The 27,506-nt window shown below is 39.6% G+C and overlaps 1 protein-coding gene and 1 long non-coding RNA gene across 6 annotated transcripts; one reads left to right on the forward strand and one right to left on the reverse strand.

Moving 5' to 3' along the window:
- Positions 1-208: 208 nt before the first annotated feature.
- On the reverse strand, positions 209-2,203 carry LOC132403078 (uncharacterized). Its single transcript, XR_009515176.1, has 2 exons — positions 1,817-2,203; positions 209-670 (listed from the first exon to the last, which is right to left on the reverse strand). It is a non-coding gene; the product is annotated as an uncharacterized LOC132403078 (long non-coding RNA).
- LOC132403076 (zinc finger and BTB domain-containing protein 2-like) lies at positions 1,314-21,257 on the forward strand. Of its 5 annotated transcripts, none has more exons than XM_059986340.1 (5): positions 1,314-1,704; positions 3,053-3,125; positions 3,686-3,820; positions 15,028-15,209; positions 17,117-21,257. In XM_059986340.1, the coding sequence occupies exons 4-5, from the start codon at positions 15,037-15,039 to the stop codon at positions 18,504-18,506; spliced, it is 1,563 nt and encodes a 520-aa protein (XP_059842323.1). In that variant the 5' UTR covers positions 1,314-1,704; positions 3,053-3,125; positions 3,686-3,820; positions 15,028-15,036; the 3' UTR covers positions 18,507-21,257. The 5 variants fall into 5 exon arrangements, with proteins under 5 accessions (XP_059842323.1, XP_059842325.1, XP_059842324.1 ...); XM_059986342.1 differs by having other exon boundaries at positions 3,686-3,810; XM_059986341.1 differs by having other exon boundaries at positions 3,066-3,125.
- Positions 21,258-27,506: the final 6,249 nt, after the last annotated feature.

Below are 27,506 nucleotides of genomic sequence, written 5' to 3' on the forward strand. Positions count from 1 at the left end.
GTTCTCCCTGTGTAATTACTTTATATTTATTAGTATTATATTTTGCGAACAAATTTCACAATGTACAGTATGCTATTAAATGATTCTAATTCTGAATACATCCCCCCACCCCCCCATGTCTACATTCCATAAATCTGGTCAAAGGAAGCAATCTTGTATACAGGGCCAGAAAAGTATCCAGTATCTTTAATAAGATGGATGATCAGCATTTCACACTGAATCTCAATGCTTGCATTTATTTTTACATTGATAAATACACTAGTGAATTTCCCTCAATAATCACAGAGGGGACTAGGTGATACAGTTAAATCCAGCTTCTTTTTGGAGCCTGCATTTGCTTTCAAACTATTGGCCAAAGGCGTATTGCAAACGCAGACATTTTGTGCATGGACCCTAATGACATCAGCGGTGGAATGAGAGGTTATGGTCAGCGTATTAAATTCCTGCTTCTACTTCTTCACAAAATGTCTCCATCCAGCTGCCCCCAAAAGCATTTTAAAAGCCCCGAAGCTAAGGAGAGCTGCTACACACAGTCCAGTGAACGTGAGGACCTCTCTTGTTGACGATTATTACCGCCTCATGCCAATAATTTATATGAAGTACTGCTGGAGCACACAATAAAGGAAAGCAGTTTCTCCCTCCGATCCCGCAAATACATCATTTTCTTATTCTGCAAATAAAAGAAAGGTCCTCAGAGGTTAAGAAAATCAGCATCCTTAGATCGGAAACAACTCCATAAATTAACGTAATTAAAAGGAGTCAACGAACACTAACCGACCCCTGCCGAGTTATGCTCGTTGCAATGCTATCAGCAGAGTTTGCATTTTTAAGTGCCTACCCCATCTATTTCCCCCCGCATGCTTAAATTGTAATCGGCTCTCTACCATATTTGGATAGCATGCTACCAAATGACCTTGGATTGCTGCTGCGGACGGGTCGCCACCTCAGAGTTAAATTGCTATTAAATATATTAACATATCCACGCATAAAGGGACAAACTCAGAATCAAGTTAACTTTTTTCCCTTGTAGTAAACACGTATAAAAGTTTGGTTTAGAAGTTAAGGGCTTTAGTTAAAAAACGGTATATTCGTTGAACCTTAAGGGAAGGGGGTGGGGAGAGCAAGATGCATTGCAGCAGGAAATGTGGCTATGCCGGTACATTAATTTGTTTTCTGAAAAAAAACGGGTGCTGACCCGGTTGGAAAATATTTACGTATATAAAAAGAAAATAGAGGAGAGGGAGAAAAGAGGAGGTGGGTGTGCAATGCAGGGACATGGCTGGGACCGGATTCATCTCTTTCGTTGTACCGGGAAGGCGGCGATACCCCGGTTGGATCGGCGGTGCCCGGTGCCGCTTGGTGAGGGCTTGCAGTCCGCTGCAGAGCGCACGGACCGGCCGAGGCCGTTCTCGGTTGGCTGGTCACCAGCCGGCGCCGCCTCGCGCGCCCTGTGCTGAGCCTCGCCTCGCGCCGCCTCAGCGCCCCGGGAGCTCTCAGCCCACTCCGGTCATGTGACGGCGAACGTAACGGGACGTGCAGCAACCGTTTGGCAGTTGGGTTCGCGAGGAAGGCGGCGGGCGGGCGGCGGCGCGGTCCCTGGTCGGTGCTGCGCAGACGGGGGAAACGGGAAGACGGAACAAAGAGGCTGCCTCACGCAAAAAGGCTTAAAGTAACATCCCAGCACCGCACGGACCAGGAAGAGAGGTCGGTAACGGAGGAGGGGGGCGCGTGTGCATGTGGGGGTGGGATGGGGGGTGGGAAGTAACGCCGGCCGGGGGCCGGGTTGAAGCAGGCCGCCTAGGCCCTCGCTACGGACCTGGGCTAGCGGCTTTCGTTCGCCCGCCCGGGCGAGCCGCGATGGGAGGAGAGGGAAGGAGGGTGGCGAGGGGGTCGTCGGCGCGTGAGCGCGGGTCCGGGCCGAGGGCCGCTGCGACTCCCTTTGTCCCCGATGCAGAAGGTGCGGAAGCGGGGGCCGCGCTCATCCGGTCACACGGAGCGTGTGGGGGAGGGAAGGAGGGGACGTTGAGCTACAGCGCCACCACTTCCCCGGCCGGGATGCGGGCGGAACTGTTGCAGCGGAGCGGAGCGGAGCGGGGCGGGGTGGTGGGTGGGGGTAGCGGCTCACGGCGCCAACAAGTCCTCTCTCCCGTCCTGACTTGCCACCAAAATGGAGCGCCTCTTCCCGCCCGTGTCTGTGTGTGAATGAGTGAAACTGAATACCTTGTCGGCGGGCGTTTCTGCAGCGCGCCTGCCGACTTTTATTTTGATTGCACTCTTCTTTCTCCCTCCCTCTTTGAGATTATTCTAATATGGGCACGTTGGCGCGCTGTTTTCATTCCGCTGCCAGTTTCCTTTCCTTTTTGTTTGAATTTGACCCTCGCGTTCTTTGCCGACTTCTTCCTTACTGCTTTCAATAAACTTCCTGCGGCTAAAGTTGGGGTGGGGGTATTTGAGTCGCACTTTCCGAGCCCAAACTGGTGTAATGTTACAGACGTTAAATGGAAGTTGTACACCGATAGCCGAAATGTTCAGGGAAAAAAAGTCTTCCAAGAAATTGGAGGAAGTCGGCGGTTCATGCTGTATCTATGGAGGGAGATAGTCAGTCCAAATGCAGGGTCTCTACCCGAAACTTATTTCCCTCCACAGATGCTGTCTGTCCCGCTGAGTTCCTCCATCTTCTTGGTTGTTGCTCCAGATTCAGCATCTGTGGTCCTTTGTGTCCCTTCATTTCAGTAGTATAACTTGTACATTGATCTGCTGTAATGAATACAGATATATCCTTTAATTCCCTTCAACACTACCACCCCAGTGTTAGCTTCTGCCTTGTTTTGAGTAACTTGAATCTTTATTTCTCCTCCTGGTTAAGGGATAAAAACAAAGCCTCTGTTAACAGAAACATAGCCTATACTTAGTGTACAATGTCAGATTTAACTGTCGTTCAATAGTTACCAAATGACTAATTTTCAGGAAACAAATATCGATATTCTATTGGTATAGTGTAAATCAAGATTACAGGCAAAATTTGATTTAAACCAGTTACCATTTTTTAAAGTTGTATTTTTTAGGCAAATGCATTGGATTTCAATTTAATGAAAGAATTGCATCAAAACAATTCCAACTAGTGGGTAAGGATACTCTATAATCTTATAAGAATTGAATGGAAAGAATCAAAATGCTATAGGCAGCAGTTTTGGAGAGAAACAATTAATTGTTTGATCTTTAACCAATGCTTTGAACAAAGATTTTATTTTTGTTTTCTTCGCACTGCCTGATCCACAGGGCATTTTAAATAATTTCTAGTTTTCATTGCCTACGATTATATTGATTTCAGGTAAATAGCATGCACATGACTCCATGATCTCTAAACTTAAATAAAGTGACTTTTTTAAAATTGTGATATTGATTTCTATGATGTGAAATTTATTTTGCATTAGTAGTACAGCACAAAGATAAACATTACTGTAAATTACAAAATTAAATAGTGCAAAATAAGTGTGGAGATATTCACATAACCACTTTTTTCAGGAGTGATACTAAAATTGTATTCTAGTATCACTTAATCATATTTACTATAAAAATCTGTTAAGTTTGATTTGAAACATTGTGAAATGAAACTGCTATTCTACGTCATTACTCACATAAATATACAGTTACATTTTGTTAATCCATGTAATATGTGCTGCAGGTCCGACCATACTTTGCAGGAGAATCCCATCTCTACCTGTGTAAAGGGTCTTTTTCATCTGGAACGTGACCCTAATTGCAATCCACCAGCTAACTTCAAGAGCTGACAGATGTTCTCGGCCTCAGGTCGGATTTGGTACATGCCTTTCCACTTTATTCTGTTATGATTTTTAAGCAACAACATATCAAGATTGTTTACTATAATTTCCAGTAGACGTTTAAAGGAGAATAATCAATATACATTTTTCATAAAGCACTAAATGTTATTAAAGTAAATCAAACAAAGTTAAATATAATGAAATAATCCCACACTTGTACTGGAATGGAAATGCCAAGTCTGCTGCAGGGGCAGCTGCATGTGGTAACATCATGCAGGATGTGGCAGTGACATTATTCATACTGAGCTTCCTACAAGCAACCTATTTCACTAGGCATTGGGGACATGAAAAACCATATTCAGCTGCCAGGTATATAAATTAGCCATGTATTTCTATGAAAGAAGTTATTATAAAATTTAAATTGGAGTTTGGGTTGGCTTCTGCAAGGAGTATTCTACAAAAAATATTTTTTCATTAAATAACTATCCTTTGAAGACTTAAGTGTTATTTTAAGGTGGGGATTTCATCATTTAGTCTGTGAAACCTGGGTTTGAGTTAATGCTATTCTCAGGCTCCTGAGTGCTGATTGAAGGTGTCTTGCGTAAATTGAAGATAGGAGATCACAAGCGCTTGAATCTGGAGCAATAAACAATCAGCTGGAGGAATGAGAAGCCTCTGTGGAGTAGGGGGAAATAATAGCCATAAGGGCAGAATGAGACTAATGGGGTCATTGAGTCTGTTCCACCATGTGATCATGGCTGATCTATTTTCTCTCTCAACCCCATTGTCCTGTCTTCTCCCTGTAATCTTTGACAACCTTACTGATCAAGAAACTATCAACTTCTGTTTTAAATATATTCCATGATAGGGCCTCCACATTTGTTTGTGGCATTAATTCCCACAGATTCACCACCTGATGGCTTAAACAAAAATCACCTTGTCTTATGTTGAAGCTGTGCACTCTGGTCTGAGATCCTCCTACTATTGGAAACATCTCTACATCCACTCTTATTTTAGCCCTTTGGGGCGAAGTCAAGTCACTTTTATTGTCATTTTGACCATAACTGCTGGTACAGTACATAGTAAAAATGAGACATTTCAGGACCATGGTGTTACATGACAGTACAAAAACTAGACTGAACTACACAAAAAAAACCAACACCACAGAGAAAGCTACACTAGACTACAGACCTACACAGGACTGCATAAAGTACACAAAAACAGTGCAGGCATTACAATAAATAATAAACAGGACAATAGGGCAAGGTGTCAGTCCAGGCTTTGAGGAGTCTGATAGCTTGGGGGAAGAAACTTACATAGTCTGGCTGTGAGAGCCCGAATGCTTCGGAGCCTTTTTCCAGACGGCAGGAGGGAGAAGAGATTGTATGAGGGGTGCATGGGGTCCTTCATAATGCTATTTCCTTTGCGGATGCAGCGTGTAGTGTAAATGTCCATGATGGCGGGAAGAGAGACCCCGATGATCTTCTCAGCTGACCTCACTATCCGCTGCAGGGTCTTGCGATCCGAGATGGTGCAATTTCCAAACCAGGCAGTGATGCAGCTGCTCAGGGTGCTCTCAATACAACCCCTCCAGAATGTGATGAGGATGGGGGGTGGGAGATGGACTTTCCTCAGCCTTGGCAGAAAGTAGAGATGCTGCTGGGCTTTCTTTGCTATGGAGCTGGTGTTGAGGGACCTGGTGAGATTCTCTGTCAGGTGAACACCAAGAAATTTGGTGCTCTTTACGATCTCTACTGAGGAGCCATCAATGTTCAGCAGGGAGTGGTCGCTCTGTGCCCTCCTGAAGTCAGTAACCATCTCTTTTGTTCACATTAAGAGACAGGTTGTTGGCTCTGCACCAGTCCGTTAGCCGCTGCACCTCCTCTCTCTAAGCTGACTCGTCATTCTTGTTGATGAGACCCACCATGGTCTTGTCATCGGCGAACTTAATGATATGGTTCGAGCTGTGTGTTGCAGCACAGTCCTGGGTCAGCAGAGTGAACAGCAGTGGACTGAGCACGCAACCCTGGGGAGCCCCCGTGCTCAGTGTGATGGTGTTGGAGATGCTGCTCCCAGTCAGGAAGTTTAGGATCCAGTTGCAGAGGGAGGTGTTCAGGCCCAGTAGGCTCAGCTTTCCAATCAGTTTCTGAGGGATGATTGTGTTGAATGCTGAAGTCTATGAACAGCATCCAAAAATATGCCTTTTTTTTTGTCCAGGTGGGTTAGGGCCAGGTGGAGGGTGGTGGCAATGTTGTCATCTGTTGAGCGGTTGGGGCGGTACACAAACTGCAGGGGGTCCAGTGAGGGGGGCAGCAGGGTCTTGATGTGCCTCATGACGAGCCTCTTGAAACACTTCATGATGACGGATGTAAGTGCAACGGGACGGTAGTCATTTTGGCAGGACACTGAAGACTTCTTCGGCACAGGGACGATGATGGCAGCCTTGAAGCACGTTGGAATGGTGGCGCTGCTCAGGGAGATGTTGAAGATGTCAGTGAGAATATCTGCTAGCTGGTCTGCACATCCTCTGAGCACTCTACCAGGGATGTTGTCTGGTCCAGCAGCCTTCTGTGGGTTGACCCTGCACAGGGCTCTTCTCACGTCGGCCACAGTGAGACACAGCACCTGGTCATTTGTAGAATTTTGGGAAAACAAAATGGATTGGTACGATTGGGAGCTAGTTGGGCAGCATGCTTCCAGACCATACAGCCCTAATGGAGGCAAGTGACACATAAAGTATTCCAGGTTCATATATCTTTAAAATAAGAGAACTTCACTGAAAATGCTTACCTGCTTCACAATATAGACAAGGATAACTCCACTCTCCAGCAATCTGGATATCACACTCAAGTAGCTGACAAGGAAGAAACAAAAATTGCTTTATGCAAAGTGTGAAGATTCTTTGCAGTCCTCTATCCAAAAGAATATAGATGCTCAGTTGCTGAGTATCTTCAAGACAGCTATTGAAAAAAGAAGGTAATAAGGCAAATTAGGTTGAATGGCCTATGCCTAGTGTCATAGAACACTACAGCACGGAAACAGGACCTTTGGCCCATCTAGTCTGAGTTAAAATGTAGCATCAGAAATAGAAGTGAGATGTTTTGCGGAGTTTTTTTTTCTGTGTGATGATATTCCTGATGAAGGAATTCAAAGCTGAAAGTGGTGACTATCTTGATTTCTCTACTACAGAGATACCATCATCATCATATTGTATGATGTGGGCGATCATGGTCTATGAACGTGATTGTTTTGGGCAAATTATATAGTAGTGGTTTGTCACTGCCTTAATCTGGGCAGTGTCTTTACAAGACCCCAGCCAATATCAATACATTTAAGAGACTGCCTAGTGTCAGTGTTCACATAACCAGGACTTCTGATGTGCACCAGCTGCTCATACAACCATCCACTGCCTGTTCCCGTGGCTTCACGTGATCCTGATTTTGTTTTTTTTGGGGGGGGGGGGGAGTTGTCTAAGTAGGTGGTACACCTTGCCTAAGGGTGACCTGCTGAGACTTTATTGGTCAGACTGCACTTGGAATATTGTGAGCAGTTTTGGGCCCCTTAGAAATGATATGCTGGCATTGGAAAGGGTCCAGGGGAGATTTGTGAGAATGATCCTGGGAATGAAAAGGTTAACATGAGAAGAGTTTGATGGCTCTGGGCCTGTACTCACTGGAGTTTAAAAGAATGAGGGCGGAAGGATCTTATTGAAACCTATCAAATGTTGAAATGTCTAGATAGTATAGATGTGGAGAGGATGTTTCCTGTAAAGAGGGGGGGGGGGGGGGTGTCTGGGACCGGAGGGCACAGCCTCAGAATTGAAGGACATCCCTTTAGAACAGGACTTTCTTTAGCCAGAGGGTGGTGAATTTGGAATTCATTACTGCAGATGGCTGTGAAGGTCAAATCATTTAGTATATTTAGAGCAGAGGTTGCTAAGTTCTTGATTAGTAAGTGTGTCAAAGATTATGGGGACTACGTAGGAGAATGGGATTGAATAGCCTAATAAATCAGCTATGATTTGCTGCCTAATAAATGGCAGAACAGACTCAATGGGCCAAACAGCCTAATCTTACTCCTGTGTCTTATGGTCTCACAGAGTTGATAGCTTTGATTATATCGAATGATAAAGCAGGTTTGAAAGGCTGGGTGGGAAATCCTCATTTCTGTTCTTATTTATCTGTGCTCTTAAAAGTTTTCTGGTATATAGTGTAAACTGGTTAAAAGAAGGTTGAAATGGAAGAGAATTCTTCAAATGTACCTAAACCATTTGAGACGGGGGTAAGAGAGGATTGGGCTATACTGTATCTTGTGTTTGAATTTGATACTAGATACTGGTGTTTTATTTTCCCATTGCTTTGTTGCTTAAATTAGTGGGCTTAGAAATTTATCTTAATACTGATTAACCCAAAGTGAAGAGAAACAGATTAGAATCCAGTCCATTGAAAATGGATTGATGGGAAGATGAATTCTGCTAATTATAGAGAGATCCTGGATAAAAAATCTGCTAGCCTCTGCCAGAAAGCTTAAACTGGGGAGGAAGTGTGTCTTTCAGCTGGACGACAACTGTCAGAGCAACCATGGAGTGGTTTCAAATGAAGAAAATTGATGTTGAGTTGCCCAGTCTGTCTTGACCTTAACCCGATTGAACATCTCTAGCAAGTCCTCAAGATTGCTGTCCACTGTCTCCCCAACTAATCTGCTACAGCTTGAGCAACTTTGCAAGGAGGAATGGGCAAATCTTGCTCCATCACATGTGCAAAGCTAATACAGACTTATTGAAAATGATTTCTAACTGTAATAGTTGTAAGAGGTGGCTGAACTAAGTATTGAGCAAAGGAGGTGAATACTTTTGAACTGACATCAATTTTTGCTTTAAAATTTTCTCTGTTTTGGGGCCGTACTGTGAAGGGAGAAAGGAGCATGTGGTTATGTAATTCATGAATAAAAATTCTCAGTTAAATTGATCAAAATCCCTGTTTGTAATACTCATGTCAACAAAGGGTAGGGGGCTGAATACTTTTACAGGGCACTGTATTTGGGTTATACATAAGCTGCGTGTTTATAAACTGGGGAAGACTTCTAGCTCTCAGTACTCTGGCAATAGCCATTCATGACTTTTGAGTAACCAAAGAATACTTTTTAAAAAGTGATTCTGCAATATGTTTATTTTTGTGTGATTGTCATTGTTGTTTAATGTTTTTACTATTATCTAGATTGGCAATTGAACAAAACTTTATCATTTCTCCTCTTAGAACATTACTGTTGTATTGTTGGCAATATTTTGCCTGATTTGTTGGAGTGCAAATGAACATTAGCAAAATAGATGAATCATTTGTTTCTGTATACAGATTACAATAGAGTCTGAGTAGTGTAGTTTATACAAGTGTTTGCTTAGGTAATGGGTGAATTTGCTTGTTCCGTAATATTCATAACTCTTAGATAAAATTCCCACAAATACACTGCAGATAGCTGATTTTCTTTGTCTTTATTGAGTTGACCAAAGAAGAAAAGTGTAGTTAATTACTCTGTTTTTAGTGTATCAGTGCCCCCAACTGGTTGTGTTCTGTGTCACAAAATCGTAAGTTTCAGTTTATCATCTATTATTAATGTCAGCACACTTGATACAAGGAAGAGCATAAAGTGATAATACATTGATTTGGAAAGCTTTACCATAAATTTGATACCATCCAAGTTGAAAATTTCTAATTTGTAGCCCATAAGCACCAAGAAAATAAAAAATATCAAATATTGTTGGATTAGTGCTTTAATAGTTTACTGTACATGTCATGTACAGACAGTTAATTTACATAATTTTGACAATCGTTCTTGTCATTACTTACTGAACACCATAATGTGTACACTAACCAGGGTATTTTGGCATTGATTTGTAAAGGGTGGGACTAATTTTGTTATTAATAAAACAAAATTGTATAAATGGAATGTGAAACTGCGCTTTCAGCAAGTATTTGATAGGATGTAGTTTGTGATTTAGGTATTTAAAATTAAAGGGAATTCAGTGACCCTGATAGAGGGATGGTTGAGGAGCAGAAAACAAAATGGTAATCTAAGTTTTGGGTTATTGGATTGAGCTTGCCTTTGGGATGTATGCAGATTTTTGTTCAAATTAAGAACAGAAGGTATGGGTTCAAGATATGCTAGTGGCTGATATTACTCTGTAGTGAGAGAGAAGAATGTTGTGGATAAATTGAAATAGTTTTTTTTTGAAAGGTGAATGGAAATATCTTCAAACTTGTACAGTAAATTGATGTCCACAGACTAGTTTGTTCTGCTCGGGATACCCAAAATAGGAACTGTTAGAACCACAAAAATGGCACTGTAAATTTTTACATGAATGACACTAGAAATGAGAAGTCATCTATCTGAATAATAAAAATTGGAGTTTAATCCCATCGAATATAAAAGGTTGTAGCGTAGATTTTTTTAAAGTTTGTGAAGCTAACTGATATCTAATTCATTTCTGAGAGGCCCAACAATGCAAAATTTTATTGCAGTACAGATTGGAACTCACATGACTAGCACCTTGGGGCCTGACCAGAGCTGAACCACTGAAATTGCACCTGCATCATCTTCCCCTGAGTAGAATTGTCCTTTTTAACAGTGTTCTTTTAGGCACTCCCTGCATATTGGTTCAAAGAATTGTCTGTAGCTTGACTTTTTTTTAAAAGATAAGATCACTTGGCTGAGATTGCAAAAGTTGCAATGGTAGTTTGATTAAGGATAGATTTGTACAGATCTTAGTTGATTTTATATACTGCTTAGATTTTAATTAGAAATAATTAATTCATACAAAACATGGTGGATCATGAGTTGCTAGACCATAGAATGCTGCACCAGAGAGTTCCAACCTTTATGTGAGAAAGAGAATGAAATGAAGCAGAAAAAGTAGGGGAACTTTTGAGGCCTTAATTTATATTGGTCATGCTGTAATGGTTTACAGTAATTTGAAGGACATAAGCATGGCAGACCTATTGCCATAGTTATACATACTTGCAGCGCTTAATGTATGTGGTCTGCATATACATACTTTTCTTTCCCTGTATGCATTTAAAAACTGGTTTGCATCAGTTATACAATGGTAGTTCAGTACAAATAATAGTTCTGTAATATTTCTCATTTCTACCATGTCATAAGGAAATATGATTGTCATTTAGCCTCAAGAAATATATATTTAAAAAATCTAAACAAGTAGTGCAAAAATAGTGAGGTAGTGTTCATTGGTTGGTTCATAGATGTTTAGCTCCTGCTTAATAGTTGATGCTATATAGAAAGGCACATGGATGAAAGAAAATTGGCAGGTTATGTGGGAGGATGAGGTTGATCTTGGAGTATGTTTAAAAAGTCCGCAAAACATGAGCAGTAGGGCGTGTACTGTGCTGCAGAAAGCTACAAAAAAGCCATAGTAAATGGTGAATAGAGCTCAGTCCATCACAGAAATAGCCTTTCCTGTTGGGTACATTAACTACCCACATGAAAGCAGCATCTACAGTGGTGCTAGAAAGTTTGTGAACTATGTAGAATTTTCTCTATTTCTGCACAAAAATGACCTAAAATGCGATTAGGTTTTCACTTAAGTCCTAAAACTAGATAAAGAGAAACCAATTAAATAAATATCATGAAAAACATTATACTTCATTTATTTATTGAAGGAAAGATTATCCAATACTACATGTATTTGTTGGGGAAAAGTATGTGAACCTCTGGGGTAATGATTTTTATGAAGGCTATTTGGATTCAGGTGTTCCAGGCAATGAGATGAGATTGGAGGTGTGGGTTGTAGAGGTGGCCTGCCCTGTAAAAAGACACATACAGGATCTGTTTATGTGCACCGTACCTTGATCAAAACAACTTTCAGAGCACATTTAAAGAAGAATTGTAGAGATGGTTGAAGCTGGAAAAGGTTACAAAGGTGTTTCTAAAGACCTGAGTGTTAATCAGTTCACAATAAGAGAAATTGTTTATAAATGGGTGGAAACTCAGTACTGTTGCTGCTCTCCCTAGGAGTGGGCATCCTTGCAAAGATCACACCACGTGCAATGCTGGAGGAGATGAAAAAGAACTCAAGGGTAACAGCAAAAGACTTGCAGAAATCTCTAGACTTGTTGAAGTCTCTGTTCATGTGTCCAGTTTCAGGAAAACACTGAACATGAATGGTTAAATGGAAGGGGCAAAAAAAAATTGCTGCACGTCTCAAGTTTGCAAAAGACCACTTAGATGTTCTATAACGCTTCTGGGACAATGTTCTGTGGACAGATTAGACAAAAGTTGAACTTTTTGGCAGGAATCCACATTTCTATGTTTGGAGGAAAAATCAACGGTTTAAAAAGAAGAAAATTTGTGTTTCGGAATAGCTGAGTCAAAATCCTAACCTTAATCATATAGAAATGTTGTGGAAGGACCTGAAGCAGGCAGTTCATCCAGGGAAGCCCACCAACATCTCAGAGTTGAGGTAGTTTTGTAAGGAGGAATGGCCTAAAATTCCTCCAAGCCGATGTGCAGGACTGGTTGAAGTTACTGCTGTACGGGGGGTGGGGGTCACAGCAGTTACTGAAAACAATGGTTCACATACTTTTTGCCTCAAATACATGTAATATTGGATCATTTTCTCAATAAATAAATGAACAAGTATAATGCTTTATTTAATTGGGTTCTCTTTATCTAGTTTTAGGACATGTATGAAGATCTGATCAAATTTTGGGTCATATTTATGCAGAAATAGAGAAAATTCTACAGAGTTCACTAACTTTGTAGCATCAAAGTCCCCACCATCCAGGCCATGCCCTCTTTTTGTTCCTACCATCAGGCAGGAGGTACTGAAGCCTGGAGGTCCCACAACACCAGGTTTAGGAACAGTTATTACCATATAACCATCAGGCCTCTGAACTGCTGTGACACTACTCTGAACAGATATTATGACATAGAGACTCACTTTCATGGCCTCTTTACAACTTATGTTCTCAGTATTATTTTTATGTGTATAGTTTGTCTTTTGCACGGTGGTGTATGTTTGTCTTTGTTTATGTAGTTTTTCGTAAAATTCTATTGTATTTTTTTCCTTTAATGCCTGCAAGAAAATGAATCTCAAGGTAGTATATGGTGACATACAGTACATTGATAATAAAGTTACTTTGAACCTAATGCCCTTATTCAGAGTCTACCATGATGTTGAGTTGTATGTCCGTTGTTATCAATTTTCTGTTTTAATGTAGAGGGTTATGATGTAGTTTGCTTTGACAAGCCATTTCAGAGGTCGGTCAAGAGTTGAGCACATTGTTGGAACTCCTATGTTTATAGGTGAATTAACTATTTTTGAAAAAATAGGTGTTTTAGATGTTTATTCTTTCCCTTGAACATTATATTTTTTCATAATTATTTAAAGGATTATAACTTTTCCCCTTCTTATACGTTTCTAGTTCTTATTCAGTCCTGGTCATATGAAACATGCTGCAATTTGTTCAGGTCATCTTTGACAGATTTCCTTCACTGAAAGGCATTGATGGGTTTTACAATTATCCAGTAATTCTGTGTTCTTTGCAATGACTTTTTTAAAATCCCTGTTTATTTAACTGAAACTAAATTTTCACAGCTGCAGTGGTGGTGTTTGAATTTGTTTTTATGTTGTCAGACAGGTGAATTAACTGCTTAATCATGAGAGTTAATGTAATACATCTTTATAACGTGAATCGGTAAAGTAAAACTCCCCAGTAATGGTGTTCAGGATAATAGTTCAGACTACAATTTTGAGGGAGGGTAACTTTTTAAGGTGAGTTTGGAAAATACAGTTGAAGTCAGGCTTTAGCTAAAAGAGGTAATTTGTTCAAGTTGTTTTCTAGAGAATGGTATACATTAGTGAGAGCTACTACACTACTTCTGCAAGATTTAGTGTGTAAATCTAAAAAGTGTAAAATCTGACCGGACCATAGTTGCTTCAGACCCATTGTTCAGGATTTGCTTTGTGACATGACTGAATCAGACATGATTCAGTTGACTAGGCTTGAGTAGGATCTTAATATATCCACTTATACAAGGAAGGGGAATAAAAATATTCTTATCATAAAAACATAATCTTTTTCAATGTTAATTAAGGAATAATAAACAAAAATACTTTTCTTCTAAGTATAGTTAATTCATCCTAGGTATTAGAGCAAAATAATAAAAGTAAATGTTCATTAGCTTTCCTTTTTATTTTATGTTCACTCTGATGGATTACTTAAAAACATAACTAAGCTGTGCAAGAAAACCAGAGCAGAATTTGGTATCCCAAATTGCCTTAGCAATGTATCTGATTATTAGCAGTGCATTACTTGTACTGTTTTAAAACACATGCTATTGAGCTAGAATTTATTGATGCTGTGAGTTTAAATTGATTTGGCCAACACCATAGAGGAAAAAGCACCAATAAATACATGGCATCTATCTTTTTATGTTGAATCTGTGACTTCCATTTATACTGGGTAGGCCTATGTTTTATCTCCATCTAAGTATCATGTTCTCCAAACCTGACTCGTGTGTACTGCTTAAAGATGTAAAACACTTGACTCTTGGTATAAATAGTACAAGATAGTTATTGATTGGTGGTAAAATTTTTAGACCCATAATACTTTGCCAGTAGTAAAATTTAGAACTTAATGATCTTAATACACAAAATTTCAGATGAGATCAAACTGGGCCCAAAAAATTGTTATATTGATTAAGATATCTTTACCTCTATCCTCAGTTCAGTAATCTCATGTGAAAGCTTATCAAAAACTTCCTGAAAATCCAAATACACCCTATGATCTGGTCATTATTTTGTCAATTTTGGCATTTTGAAATTAAGTTGGCTTTCCCGCTCTCCCCCTCTCCCCACTCACTTCTTCTCTTCTCCCCCCCCCCAAGAATTCTCTAGCAGCTCAAATTGTATTTTTTCCTATTTCAGCTGTTAACTGGTATGAACCAGAGTTAGTTTAGTTATTTGAAGAACAATGAATATTTCATGAGGAAAGGCAGTTTCTCTTAAAACTCAGTTTATATATTATTGCACATAGTTTCAAGTAGCTATTCCCCTGAGTATTAAGTGCAATTTGTTCATTACTAAGGAGTGTATTTTGAAATAGTTAATGGTTGAATTGTTATATTTTATAAGTACACAGTTAAATGGAATACATGACGATTACAGCTTTTATCTGCTCAATTGATTTCTAATTTGTCTTTAATACAATTCCTTTCTTCCACCTCCTTCTAGGGTCTAAACATGGAACTAGCTAACCATGGTTTGATTCTGTTACAACAACTCAATGCCCAGCGGGAGTTTGGCTTCCTTTGTGACTGTACGGTGGCTATAGGTGATGTCTATTTCAAAGCACATAAAGCAGTCCTTGCCTCTTTCTCCAATTACTTCAAAATGCTTTTTATTCATCAAACAAGGTAATGCTTTGGATCAAGATGTTAAATTAAGGATTATTATGCATTCTACACAAATTTATTTTTTCCTATCTGTACCTCTATGGACTTTTCCAATACTACAGAGATATGCAATGATAGAATAAGACATAGGAGCAGGATTAGACAATTCAGCCCAATTGATTCTGCTCCACCATTCCATTATGGCAGATTTATTATACCTCCCAACTCCCATGCAGGACCATCGTGCTGAGTCTGGAAGGGTTATTGGCAGGTTATCTATCACATGCATTGTTCAAGAGCATCGACCTAGCTGCCTCACACCATGGGTGGCTGATTCAACGGGAAAGCTATGCAACCTGTGATTACCCCATTCGTTTTCTCTACTACTGGTGTCTTCTACTGCCAAGTCCTTAAACCTTTTGACCTTCCTTTAGGCTCATTTCCTAAAACCTCTAACCGAGTTTTAAAGCCATTAGTTTAAGTGTTATGAAATGTCAATCTTAGCTTGATAATACTTATGTAAAATACGTAATATATTTTACAACTTTAAAGGTGCCACTTCAATGCAAACTGTTCTTTTAAATATCTTGCAGGAATTAGAACAAGTGTTGGGGGTTAGGGGCTAACTTGAATACTCTCCTCCATTTGCCTGACTGAGTTTAACTCCCAATAACTCTCCAGGACAAAGCAACCCACTTGACTGGCAGCCCATCATTGGTCTGAACTGTATGTAAACTGCACTACAGTTATTTGCTTTGATTATTCAAACTTACCTTCCAACTCTTAACTTATCCCAGTGAGGAGGACAAGGGCCACAGGTACAGAGCATAATCAACGCCACCTGCAGCTTCCCCTTCAAATCTCAGAACATCCAGACTTGGAAATATATTGCATGTTCTTCATTATCTCTAGGTCCAAATCCTGCAATTTCTTTCTCAACAGTACTGTGGGAACATCTTCACCAGAAAGCTGTAGTAGTTCAAGAAGATAACTCAGAGTACCTTCTGAAGGATGATTGGAAATGGGCAATAAAAAAATAAAGTTGAAAGTTCAAGGCTTAATTCATTAAATTCTCTAATTTTGGGAGTTGTTCATGAATTCCTGCTAGATACATGGAAGTGTAGGCATTGGTTGGAAGCTTTTAGGTGATATTGTAGAGCAGTCCTTGGGTTATGTTACTTTCATTTCTGAGAACTGTCCTCAAACTGATTTGATTCTTCCCCCTCCCCGCCATAAATCAGAAATGAACAATTTCAATGAAGGCCTATTAACGTGAATGTTCAGTTACTGTCTTCTGCGTATTTCGATCACCTTTAAGCATCAACGATTCTGACATTTTGACATTATTTAATCAGTAAAGATGACAACTTCCCTCTTTGCATTATAAAGGGTGCACAGTATATTTATGAGACCCATTAACTTTATTATGTTGATATTTTCCTTATGTTGTGCTCATCTGGAGGACTTGGGGGAAATATTAGAATAATTTAAAGTGTGTAAGACCACTAAACCCATCAAAAGTTTCTCAGCCATAAACCAATTTCACTTCTCTGCTTGAATTATTTTAAAGAAATTCTCCTTAAAATATGTATGATTCTGGGCGCTTTTTTTGTAGCAAAACATTCAATTATCCATTGACTCTGGACAAAGACATAAATTTGAATCACCTTTCACTTTTAATTGAAATTTTTTGTAAGGCACTAATGTTCCTTTTAGCTTTTTCTGTTGGATTTTGTCAACTAACTTGAGTAGCTAGTCTTTGGTATCATTTTGCTGGAGTATTTTTAGAGTTTTATAAATATTGTTTGAAACTACACACCAGTTCTATTATTTCTTTCATTTTGATGGATAAGAGTTTTGCAGCTTCACAGGAAAACTGCAGAGAGTTTAGGATTGTTTAGTATTTGTAAATTTTTTTTTCCCCACAGCGATTGTGTCCGACTGAAACCAACGGATATTCAGCCAGATATTTTTAGCTACCTCCTGCATTTAATGTACACAGGAAAGATGGCACCCCAGATTATTGATCCTGTCCGTCTTGAGCAGGGAATTAAATTTCTGCATGCTTATCCGCTAGTTCAAGAAGCCAGCTTAGCTAGCCATGGAGCCATTCCTCGCCCTGATCAAGTTTTTGCATGGACATCCTCTCTGTATGGTATTCAGATTGCAGATAATCAAACCACACCCCCAAACAGGTTATCAGCAACTGGAGAAAAGTCTGGGCGAGAGCCCAGGACACATGCTCATCCTTCTCGAATAGAACAAGAACGAGGGGCAGAAGCTGGTCACCAGCATCCCCAGAGTGCACAGATTCTTCAACATTCTCAGCACATTGGGCAGTCGTCTGGAACACCTCTAGGATTGGCTTCTCCATCTGGTCCTCCAGCAACTGAAGAACGATGTGAGAATATTCCTCTATTAGATGGACAGCCTGGAATGCATGCAGTAGCTCATGTTAAGCCCAGTATAATGAAAAGGAATAGCGGTTTCCCCAAGTTTTACGTTTGTCATCTTTGTGGCAGAAGGTTTACTTTACGAAGCAGCCTGCGTGAGCATCTGCAGCTCCATACGGGGATGTCACTTCCTGTTACCAGCCAAGCAGGAATGAATGTGCTAGGACAATTAATAGAATCTGGGAAACCTGCAAAAGAAGTTGAAGAAATGCCTGAAGCAGAGGTAATTAGCGACGGTGAACTACAACAGAAGAATGATTCACCAATGGCAGATAGCCAACTGCAAGCTGAAACACCACCTCCGTCGGACATTGCAGACATTGACAATTTAGAATTAGGGGATCATGATAGGGAGGTAAAAAGGCGAAAATATGAGTGCTCCATCTGTGGACGTAAATTTATCCAGAAAAGTCACTGGAGAGAGCATATGTATATTCACACAGGCAAACCATACAAATGTAGTACCTGTGATAAAACATTCTGTAGAGCCAATCAGGCTGCCAGGCACGTTTGCCTTAACCAGAACTCTGACACCTTTATGATGGTTGATAATAAGCAAGTGATGCTCACTGAAGGTTCCTCAGAAGAAACCAATCAGTCACTAATGGATCCAGTGTATCTAGCAACAAACCAATCAAGTCAATCATACAAGTGCAATCTTTGTGACAAAAGCTTCTCAACTGCTAGTGAAGCTGTTCGGCATTCATGCCAAAACCAAAACTCTGATACATTTGTTTTGATGGAAGGTCAACCAGCAGTGCAAGGCGAGGGCTCTTCAGAGGCTTGTGATGTGACAGAAACAAATCAGCCTCTGTCAGATTCAGCGCATAATGTGGAGGATGGTCAGGCTGTTTTAGTAGAATGACGAGTCTGTTCATTTAATCATTTCTTAATGTGTTTCTTAAAATGTACAATTCAAGATTAATTGTTCATAGATATAGTTTATTTTCTAAATTAGTTTTTGGTTTTCTTCTCTGGCAAAAATGTCATTATTTGCTGATATTGTGACTTTTAAGATGAAGATCCAGGTTGCATATTGTATCAGTGTTTGCACTAGAGTTCAGATTAACCCATGTCAATCATGAGCTGCTTTGGGACCAGGTTTGGGAGTGTTTATGCTGTCACTGAAAAAAGTTGATGTGCATTTTCTTTTACTGGTATTACCTGATGCTCACATCGCCTGTCAAGAAATGAAGTTACAAAGTCTCAAATCTTTGTCTTCGTGCTCCACAGAGCTTCCCTAAACCAACATCAAACTCAAAAGTGTACACTTCTACTGAGCCTTTTTGATGTGTGCCCATGTTAAAAGGGATACAGTTTAAATAAAACATTGGTGTCTGACAGCTTCAAAATTTATAGTGTGCAATTGCCATTGTGATTAAGAAATGTTCTGTAATTATCAGCTGATCACTGGGTATACATGTCGACATGTATAACAAATCACAAAAATGCACAAAGAGGCTATGCCATTTTTGAATCAATAATGAATACAAAATGTTGGTTTGAATGTGAGCTAGAAGATCACTTGACTCAGTCAAAAACTTTTAATTCAGTCCATGTCGGCAAAGGAACTGCATGAACCAAAAGGATGAAATACCAAAATTATTTTATTTCGGAGATCAGTGATCTGTGATTACTGAAATACCCTTCTATGAATCATATGAAAAGTGTAGTTCCTAAATAAACTTGTTCAATATGATATTAAATAAATTGCTCACATATGGAAGAGGAACTTTTGTTACAAGACCATTTTCCAGTATAATAGAACAAAGCTGTACTCTGGTGCTCCACATTTGTCCCTATTCATTTGTATAAACCATGTTTTTAAACTATGTTCAGTGTAATTCTGAATATCACTTACCTCACTTATTTACAATTTGCTCTTCAATATGTCTGTGTAATCTGCTTTCAAGATGGGGGGGGTCTTAAAACATCTATGCATGCTGAATTCAAAATACAGTAGTAGTATTTGTAACTTGTTTTACAGAAATAGTAGGTACATTATTTATTGTGTTGGCTGTCTTTATACCTTTTTAGATTTCTTCATTATTAGAAAAAAACTAAACTGAGGAACAGCAACACTGAAAGAAATCTTTCAAATTCTGGATTAACTGCAAGGTAGATTAGAATTGCTGTTGGAAGGAGGAAAAGGTGGTTACCACAAAAATAAGCTATCATTTGGATTATTTTTCAATTTTTTTTCCCAGCAGTGCACACATACCAAAAATGTTTTGTTGATATTGTATAGGCTTCAAAATGTATTACTTTTCTCCACAAGATACTGTATGCAAAACATTGTAGATTGGAGCAGACCTTTTCACAATTGCTTTTCTTAATGGTTTGTTACATCTGGTTGTGCAAACTAAAAATTATGCTCCTAATGTTTGAATTTTTTCTTGTAGCCTATTTTTAATTGATTAATCTATGACTTTATCAATACAATACTGGTCATAATAGTTTGTACCAAAAGCCCTTTACTGTAGATGTGAATTGAAAACCACTATATGGATTAAATGAATATAGTAAACATTAAGATTAATTTTCCCTTTTGATTATGAAAAGTACATTTTTTACTGTTACATCACAAATGTTACAAGATGGATCAAACCCCAAGGTATTTTGTTACTGTTCATTCAAATTTGTAAACATCTCTCGCAGTTATTTAACCACTTTTGCTCAGTAACCCCTCAGATATAAATATACTAAGGTATTACTTGCAAATATAAATTGCTAAAAAGCAAGGATGAAATTCTAGGAATAATGTATGTAAATTGTTGTTACAAGTTTTATATATAGACTTAATGGTAGGATTCACATTTGAAATAAACAAATCAACTGCCTTAAAACAATTAAGCATAAAATTATGTCCATTGTCAAAATTATCACTTGCATTAATTATGAGTCAAATAAAATGTAGATTTTAAAAAGAGTATTTTGTGAAGCATGTTTCAAGAGGGAAATGTATTTCAAACTTGTAAATGAATCCTGGATGAGAAAAGACATTCCTTTGTTGTAGTATCTTTGACCAAACAAATTGAAGATTGGCCAGTTTAATTGGGGGCATAAGTATATTGGTTTCAAATGGGACTTTTAACATTTTTAGGTGATTTCAAATATATTTATATTAATGAAGTTGAACTTAAGTTGACTTACAAATTGCAGAGATTAAGAGCACTATTTTCTGTGACGTCAGCTGCAATAGCACTCCTTGCCAGCATTGTTGAGATTTTTAAGTGCATTGTACAGTTGCCTTTCTGTAACATTTTAAGTTGCTGCTCAGAAGCTAGCCATTCACCTGCATGGTGAGATCTTATTTAACAAAGCATACATATGTGATGGGTATCTGTGCTGTACACAATGATAGACTAGAGTTTAATTTCCATGTTTATGTATGCATTGTTAAACTAACTCACTGTGGTGAGCTTCTGCTTTATTTTTCTATGAGTTAGCATTTTGTTTAGTCTCAAATATCCAAGCTAAATACACACATTTGTACTTGTCTTGATTCCATGCCATATCATTCTGTCAAATCAAAATCTTGTTAGTTATAACTGTATAATGTGTAATATAATGCTGCCAATACCAAAGACTTGAATAAAACAGGCTTGGTAGGAACTGGAAACCATGTTGTACTGTCTCCGTGAAATCTTTTTGCTGTACTTTGTACAGATTACAGTTTTTTTTTGCTTCTGGTAGTTTTAGCTATAACAAAGTGAGCATTAGCTGCAATGATATTGGAAAATCACTGGATAATGGTGAGGTTATCTTGGTTTTATCCATTCAGAGGTATTCACTCCAGCACACAAAATTCACACCAAAATTTGAACATATTGAAATGTTTTTGGAGTAATACAAAGTTTAATCAGCATCAGTTCTGACTTAACCTGTTTTTCCCCTGTATTCAAGGCTGCTCTGTATTATTTGAACATGCTAAACAGAGAATCTACTAGGTTTTTTTTAACATTGCTGTTCACAGCTCTTCCCTTTAAAATTTATTTTCTTTCTACATGATTAGCTTTCTACTTTGAGCTTCCTCAATTTACAGTATGTACATAATTACCTGCAAATTGTTGAATTCGAGTCACTTTTGTAATTCCCTTGTCAGCCAGCGTTGCCTTATCTTCCCTTTAGAATACTTTCAGATTAATCTATCCTGCACTTGTGAATTGCTACCAGAAACTCCAGCTGTTGCTGTTATGTCGTCATCCCTGCTTGTATCCCCTTCCATCATCTTTGGCCAGTTCCTCACTCATGCTTCAGTTAATTCCCTTTACTTCACTGCAAACTCAAAAGTTTTAAGGTGGTTAAGTCACCTGGACCAGATTGACTACATTCCAGAGTCCCAAGAGAGGTTGCTGAAGAGATAATGGATGCATTGGTCATGATCTTTCAAGAATCACTTGATTCTGGCATCGTCCTGGAGGACTGGAAGATTGCAAATATCATACTATCAAGAACAGGAAAACAGATTATTATCTGAACGGTGGCCGATTAGGAAAAGGGGAGATGCAACGAGACCTGGGTGTCATTGTACACCAGTCATTGAAGGTGGGCATGCAGGTACAGCAGGTGGTGAAGAAGGCAAATGGTATGTTGGCATTCATAGCAAAAGGATTTGAGTACAGGAGCAGGGAGGTTCTACTGCAGTTGTACAAGGCCTTGGTGAGACCGCACCTAGAATATTGTGTGCAGTTTTGGTCCCCTAATCTGAGGAAAGACATTCTTGCCATAGAGGGAGTACAGAGAAGGTTCACCAGATTGATTCCTGGGATGGCAGGACTTTCATATGAAGAAAGACTGGATAGACTAGGCTTATACTCACTGGAATTTAGAAGATTGAGGGGGGATCTTATTGAAAAGTATAAAATTCTAAAGGGATTGGACAGGCTAGATGCAGGACGATTGTTTCCTATGTTGGGGAAGTCCAGATCGAGGGGTCACAGTTTAAGGATAAAGGGGAAGCCTTTTAGGACCGAGATGAGGAAAAACTTCTTCACACAGAGAGTGGTGAATCTGTGGAATTCTCTGCCACAGGAAACAGTTGAGACCGGTTCATTGGCTAAATTTAAGAGGAAGTTAGATATGGCCCTTGTGGCTAAAGGGATCAGGGGGTACGGAGAGAAAGTAGGTCCGGGGTTCTGAGTTGGATGATCAGCCATGATCATACTGAATGGTGGTGCAGGCTCAAAGGGCTGAATGGCCTACTCCTGCACCTATTTTCTATGTTTCTATACTACTCTTTAAGAAGGGAGGAAGGCAAAAGAAAGAAAACTATAGGCCAGTTAGCCTAACTAGTGGTTGGGAGAGTGTTGAAGTCTGTTGTTAAAGATGAGGTTTCGGGGTACTTAGAGACTAATGATAAAATAATTCAAAGTCTGCATGGTTTCTGTAAAGAGAAACCTGCCTGACAAATCTGTTAAGAGTTCTTCGAGGAAGTAACAAGCAGGGTGGACAAAGGAGAGGCAGTGGATGTCATTTACTTGGATTTACAGAAAGCATTTGATGAGACACACATGAGGCTGCTTAATCCTATGGAGTTACAGGAAAGATACTGATGTGGATAATGGAATGCCTGACAGGCAGGAGGCAGCGAGTGGGAATAAAGGGGGCCTTTTCTGTTTGGCTGCCAATGTCAAGTGGTGTTCCTCAGGTGTCAGTATTGGGACTGCTGCTGTTCACATTGTTTGCCAATGACTTAGATAATGGAATTTATGGCTTTGTAGCAAAGTTTTGGGTGATATGAAGATAGGTGGAGGGATAAGTAGTACTAAGGTAGCAATGCAATTACAACAGGACTTTGAGAAATTGTAAGAATGAGCAAAAAGTGGCAGATGGAATAGTGTTGGGAAATGTATGATAATGCATTTTGGTAAAAGGAACAATGGTGCATACTAATTATTTAAATTGGGAGAAGGTTCAAACATCAGAGGTGCACAGGGACTTGAGTCCTTGTGCAAAACTCCCAGAAGGCTAATGTACAGGTTGAGTCAGTGGTATAGAAGGCCAATGCAATGTTGGCATTTATTTCAAGGGGAATAGAATATAAAAGCGAGATAATGCTGAACCTTTATGAGATACTAGTCAGGCTGAACTAAATATTGGGCTCGATGTCTCAAATGATGTGTTGTCATTGCAGAGAAACCAGAGCAGGATCACAAGGATAATTCCAGGAATGAAGATGTTACATGAGGAGCATTTGGCAGCTTTGGGCCTATACTCACTAGAATTTAGAAGAATGCAGGGGGGAGGGGTGGATTTAATTGGAATCAATGAACATTGAAAGGGCAGATCAGTTGGATGTGGAGAGGATATTTCCTATGGTGGGGGTATCCACAACTAGAGGGCACAGCTTCAAAATTGAAGGGGCGACCCTTTAGATTTTTTTTTAGCCAGGAAGTAGTGAATCTGTGGAATGTAATGCCGCAGGCAGAGGTGGAGGCCAAGTCTGTGCATATACTTATGGCAGGAATTGATAGTTTCCTGATCATTCAGCATCAAAAGATATGGCAAGATGGCAGGTGTATGGGATTGAGTGGGATCTGGGATCAGCCATGATGGAATACTGAAGCCAACTTGATGGGTTGTATTGCCTAGTTCTGTTCCTAAGTCTTACGGGCTTGTACTGATGCATCTGATTTTATCTTCGCCTTTTCAAACTGCAGTGTGAATTCTTAAGATCACTGCTTCCTAAGGGTTCCTTTATCTTAAACTCTCTAATTTAGTTTGGTTCATTACACCCAAGCCAGAATTGTATTTCCGTTAGTCACTGGCAGCCAACCTTCATTCCCACTCCCACCTCCTGCCAGTCAGCCACTGCTATATTCATGCTGGAATCTTCTCTGTAATACCATGGGCTTGTAGCTGGTTAAGCAGCCTCATGTGTGGCACCTTGTCAAAGCCTTCTGAAAATCCAAATACACAACATTCATCGATTCTCTTTTGTATATCCTGCTTATTATTTCCTCAAAGAATTCCAACAGATTTGTCAGGCAAGATTTTCTTTGAGGAAACCATGCTAACTACGGCCTATTATTGTGTGCCTCCAAGTACCCTGACACCTTTTCCTTAATAATCAACTCCCATATCTTTCCAACCACTGAGGTCAGACTGACTAGCCTATTTCCTTTCGTCTACATCTGTCCTTTCTCGACAAGTGGAGTTACATTTGCAATTTTTTAGTCCTCTGGAACCATTTCAGAATCTAGTGATTCTTGAAAGATCAATACTAATGCCTCCACGCTCTCTTCAGCCACCTCTTTCAGAACCCTGAGGTATACACCATTTGGTCCAGATATCTACCTTCAGAGTTTTCAGTTTCCCAAGAGCTTTTGTTCTAGTTATGGTAACTTCACACACTTCATGACCCCTAGAAACACCTGGAACTTCCACCATACTGCTGGTGTCTTCCAGTGAAGACTGATGCAAAATATTCAGTTTATCCGCCATTTCATTGTTTTCTCCAGCATCCTTTTTGAATTGTCCAAAACCCACTCTTGACTCTCTTTTACAGCTTATGTATCTGAAGAAACTTGGTATCCTCTTTAATATTATTGGCTAACTTACTTTCACACTCCATCTTTATCTTAATAGCATTTTTAGTTGCTTTCTGCTTGTTTTTAAAAGCTTCCCAATCCTGCAACTTCCCACTCATTTTTGCTCTATTATATACCCTTTCTTACTCTCCCTACCTCTCCTGGAAGTCACCCATCTGCTGTCTGAAGCCTGTACTCTGGGTGTGATCACCTCATCAAAAGCCTTGCCTATCACATCTTCAACCTACCAGATGATCCTAAGTATACACCAGCTCCAACCCCTTGTCCTATTGTGAATCACTAGATTCTGGAATATTTCCTAAAGACAGGAAAATTGCAAATGCCAATCCACCCTTTAAGAAAGGAAATTATGGGCCACTTAGTTTGACTTTAATGGTTGGGAAGCTGAAGGAGTCCATTGTTAGGGATGAGATTTTGGGATAGATAGATAGATAGATGCTTTATTGATCTCAAAGGAAATTACAGTGACACAGCATTATAAGTACACAGATATACAAATATTAGAAGATAAGTAAGAATAAAGCTAAGCTACCTCAAACAGTCTAACGGGGGGGGGGGGGGCAGGGGTCATCAGTTCCCTGACTATAGGTTGACTCATTGTAGAGCCTAATGGCCAAGGGTAAGAATGACCTCATATAATGTTCTTTGGAGCAGAACAGTTGTCTTAGCCTATTACCAAAAGTGCTCCTTTGTTCAGCCAGGGTGACATGCAGAGGGTGAGAGACATTGTCCAGAATTGCCAGGATTTTCCATAGGGTCCATTGTTCTACCACAGCCTTGTGTGTGTACAGTTTGACTCCTGTAACAGAGCCAGCTTTCTAATTATTTATTGAGCCTGTTGGCATCACCCGTGTTTATGCCACTGCCCCAGCTCACCACCATATAAAAGATTGTATTGGTGACAACAGACTGGTAGAACATGTAAAGGAGAGGCCAGCATACTCCTAAGGACTTTGGAGGCAGATGATAAAATAGGCCAATGTCAGCATAATTTCCTTAAGGGGAAAATTTTGCTTGTTGGTATTCTTTGAGGACATAACAAGCAGGATAGACAAAGGAGAGTCAATGGATGTGTACTTGGATTTTCAGAAGGCCTTTGACAAGGTGCCACATGACATTGCTTAATATGATAAGTGCCCATGGTATTTCTAGAAAGAGACTAGCATGAATAAGAAGCTGTTTGACTGGCAGGAGGCAGAGTGGGAATAAAGGGGACCTTTTCTACTTGACTGCCAGTGACTAGTGGTGTTCCGCAGGTGCTGGTGTTGGGACAGCTTCTTTTAAAGTTATATGCTGGTGATTTGGATGACAGAAGGGATGACTTTATGGCCAGGTTTATGGACAATACAAAGTTAGGTTGAGGGACAGATAGTGTTGAGGAAGCAGGGAGTCTGCTGAAGGACTTAGACAGATTGGGAGAATGCAAAGAAGTGGCAGATGGAATATAGTGTAGGGAAGTATTTGGAACAGTTTGGTAGAAGAAAAAAAGCATAGACTATTTTCATAATGGAGAAAATGAAAAAATCAGAGATGCAAAGGGTCCTCATGCATGATTTCCTAAACTTGCATGTTGAGTTGTTGGTAAGGAAGGCAAATGCAATATTAGTATTCATTTCAAGAGGACTAGAATATAAAAGCAAGGATGTAATGTTTAGGATTTATAAGGCATTGGTCAACATGGAATATTGTGAGCAGTTTTGGGCCCCTTACCTAAAAAAAGGTTCGTTGGCATTGGAGAGGGTCCAGATGAGGTTCATGAGAATGATATAATTAATGTAAGGGTTATTGTAACAGGAGCATTTGATGGCTCCGGACTGATAGTAGGTGATTCTAACTTCTCACATATTGACTGGGACCCCCATATTTTAAAAGGACTGGATGTGATAGAAGTTTTTCAAATGTGTTCAGGAAAGTTTCTTTTACATTAATAGAGCTCCCAACTTAAGAGAGTGCAATATTGGATCTCCTATTAGGGAAGGAGACAGCAGTGTGTGTACGGGAACACTTTGGATCTAGTGATCATAATATGGCAGGGGAATGGGAACCAGTATAATAGAGCTGAGGATGAGATAGCAGGTTTACAAGTAGATGATCTAACATGTAATATGAATTTAAGGAAGGACAAGCCAATGATTGACTGACTATAGCTGCAGAGGAAGCAAAGAGTTAAGTTGTACCACAAAGGCAAAATTCAAGTGGGCAAAGAATACAGGACTGAAGGTGCTGTATTTAAATGTGTGTTGCATTCGGAATAAGGTGGAAGAACTTGTGGCACAATTAGAGATTGGTCGGTTTGATGTTGTAGGCATCAC

Source organism: Hypanus sabinus, chromosome 12 (assembly GCF_030144855.1).
Source record: "Hypanus sabinus isolate sHypSab1 chromosome 12, sHypSab1.hap1, whole genome shotgun sequence".
Classification (NCBI taxonomy): Eukaryota; Metazoa; Chordata; class Chondrichthyes; order Myliobatiformes; family Dasyatidae; genus Hypanus; species Hypanus sabinus.

Excerpts from the sequence above, each read along its gene's own strand:
- LOC132403076 (XM_059986340.1), top strand. The coding sequence starts at position 15,037 with ATGGAACTAGCTAACCATGGTTTGATTCTGTTACAACAACTCAATGCC. Across the intron at positions 15,210-17,116 it reads CTTTTTATTCATCAAACAAG|CGATTGTGTCCGACTGAAAC; the intron begins GTAATGCTTTGG and ends TTTTCCCCACAG.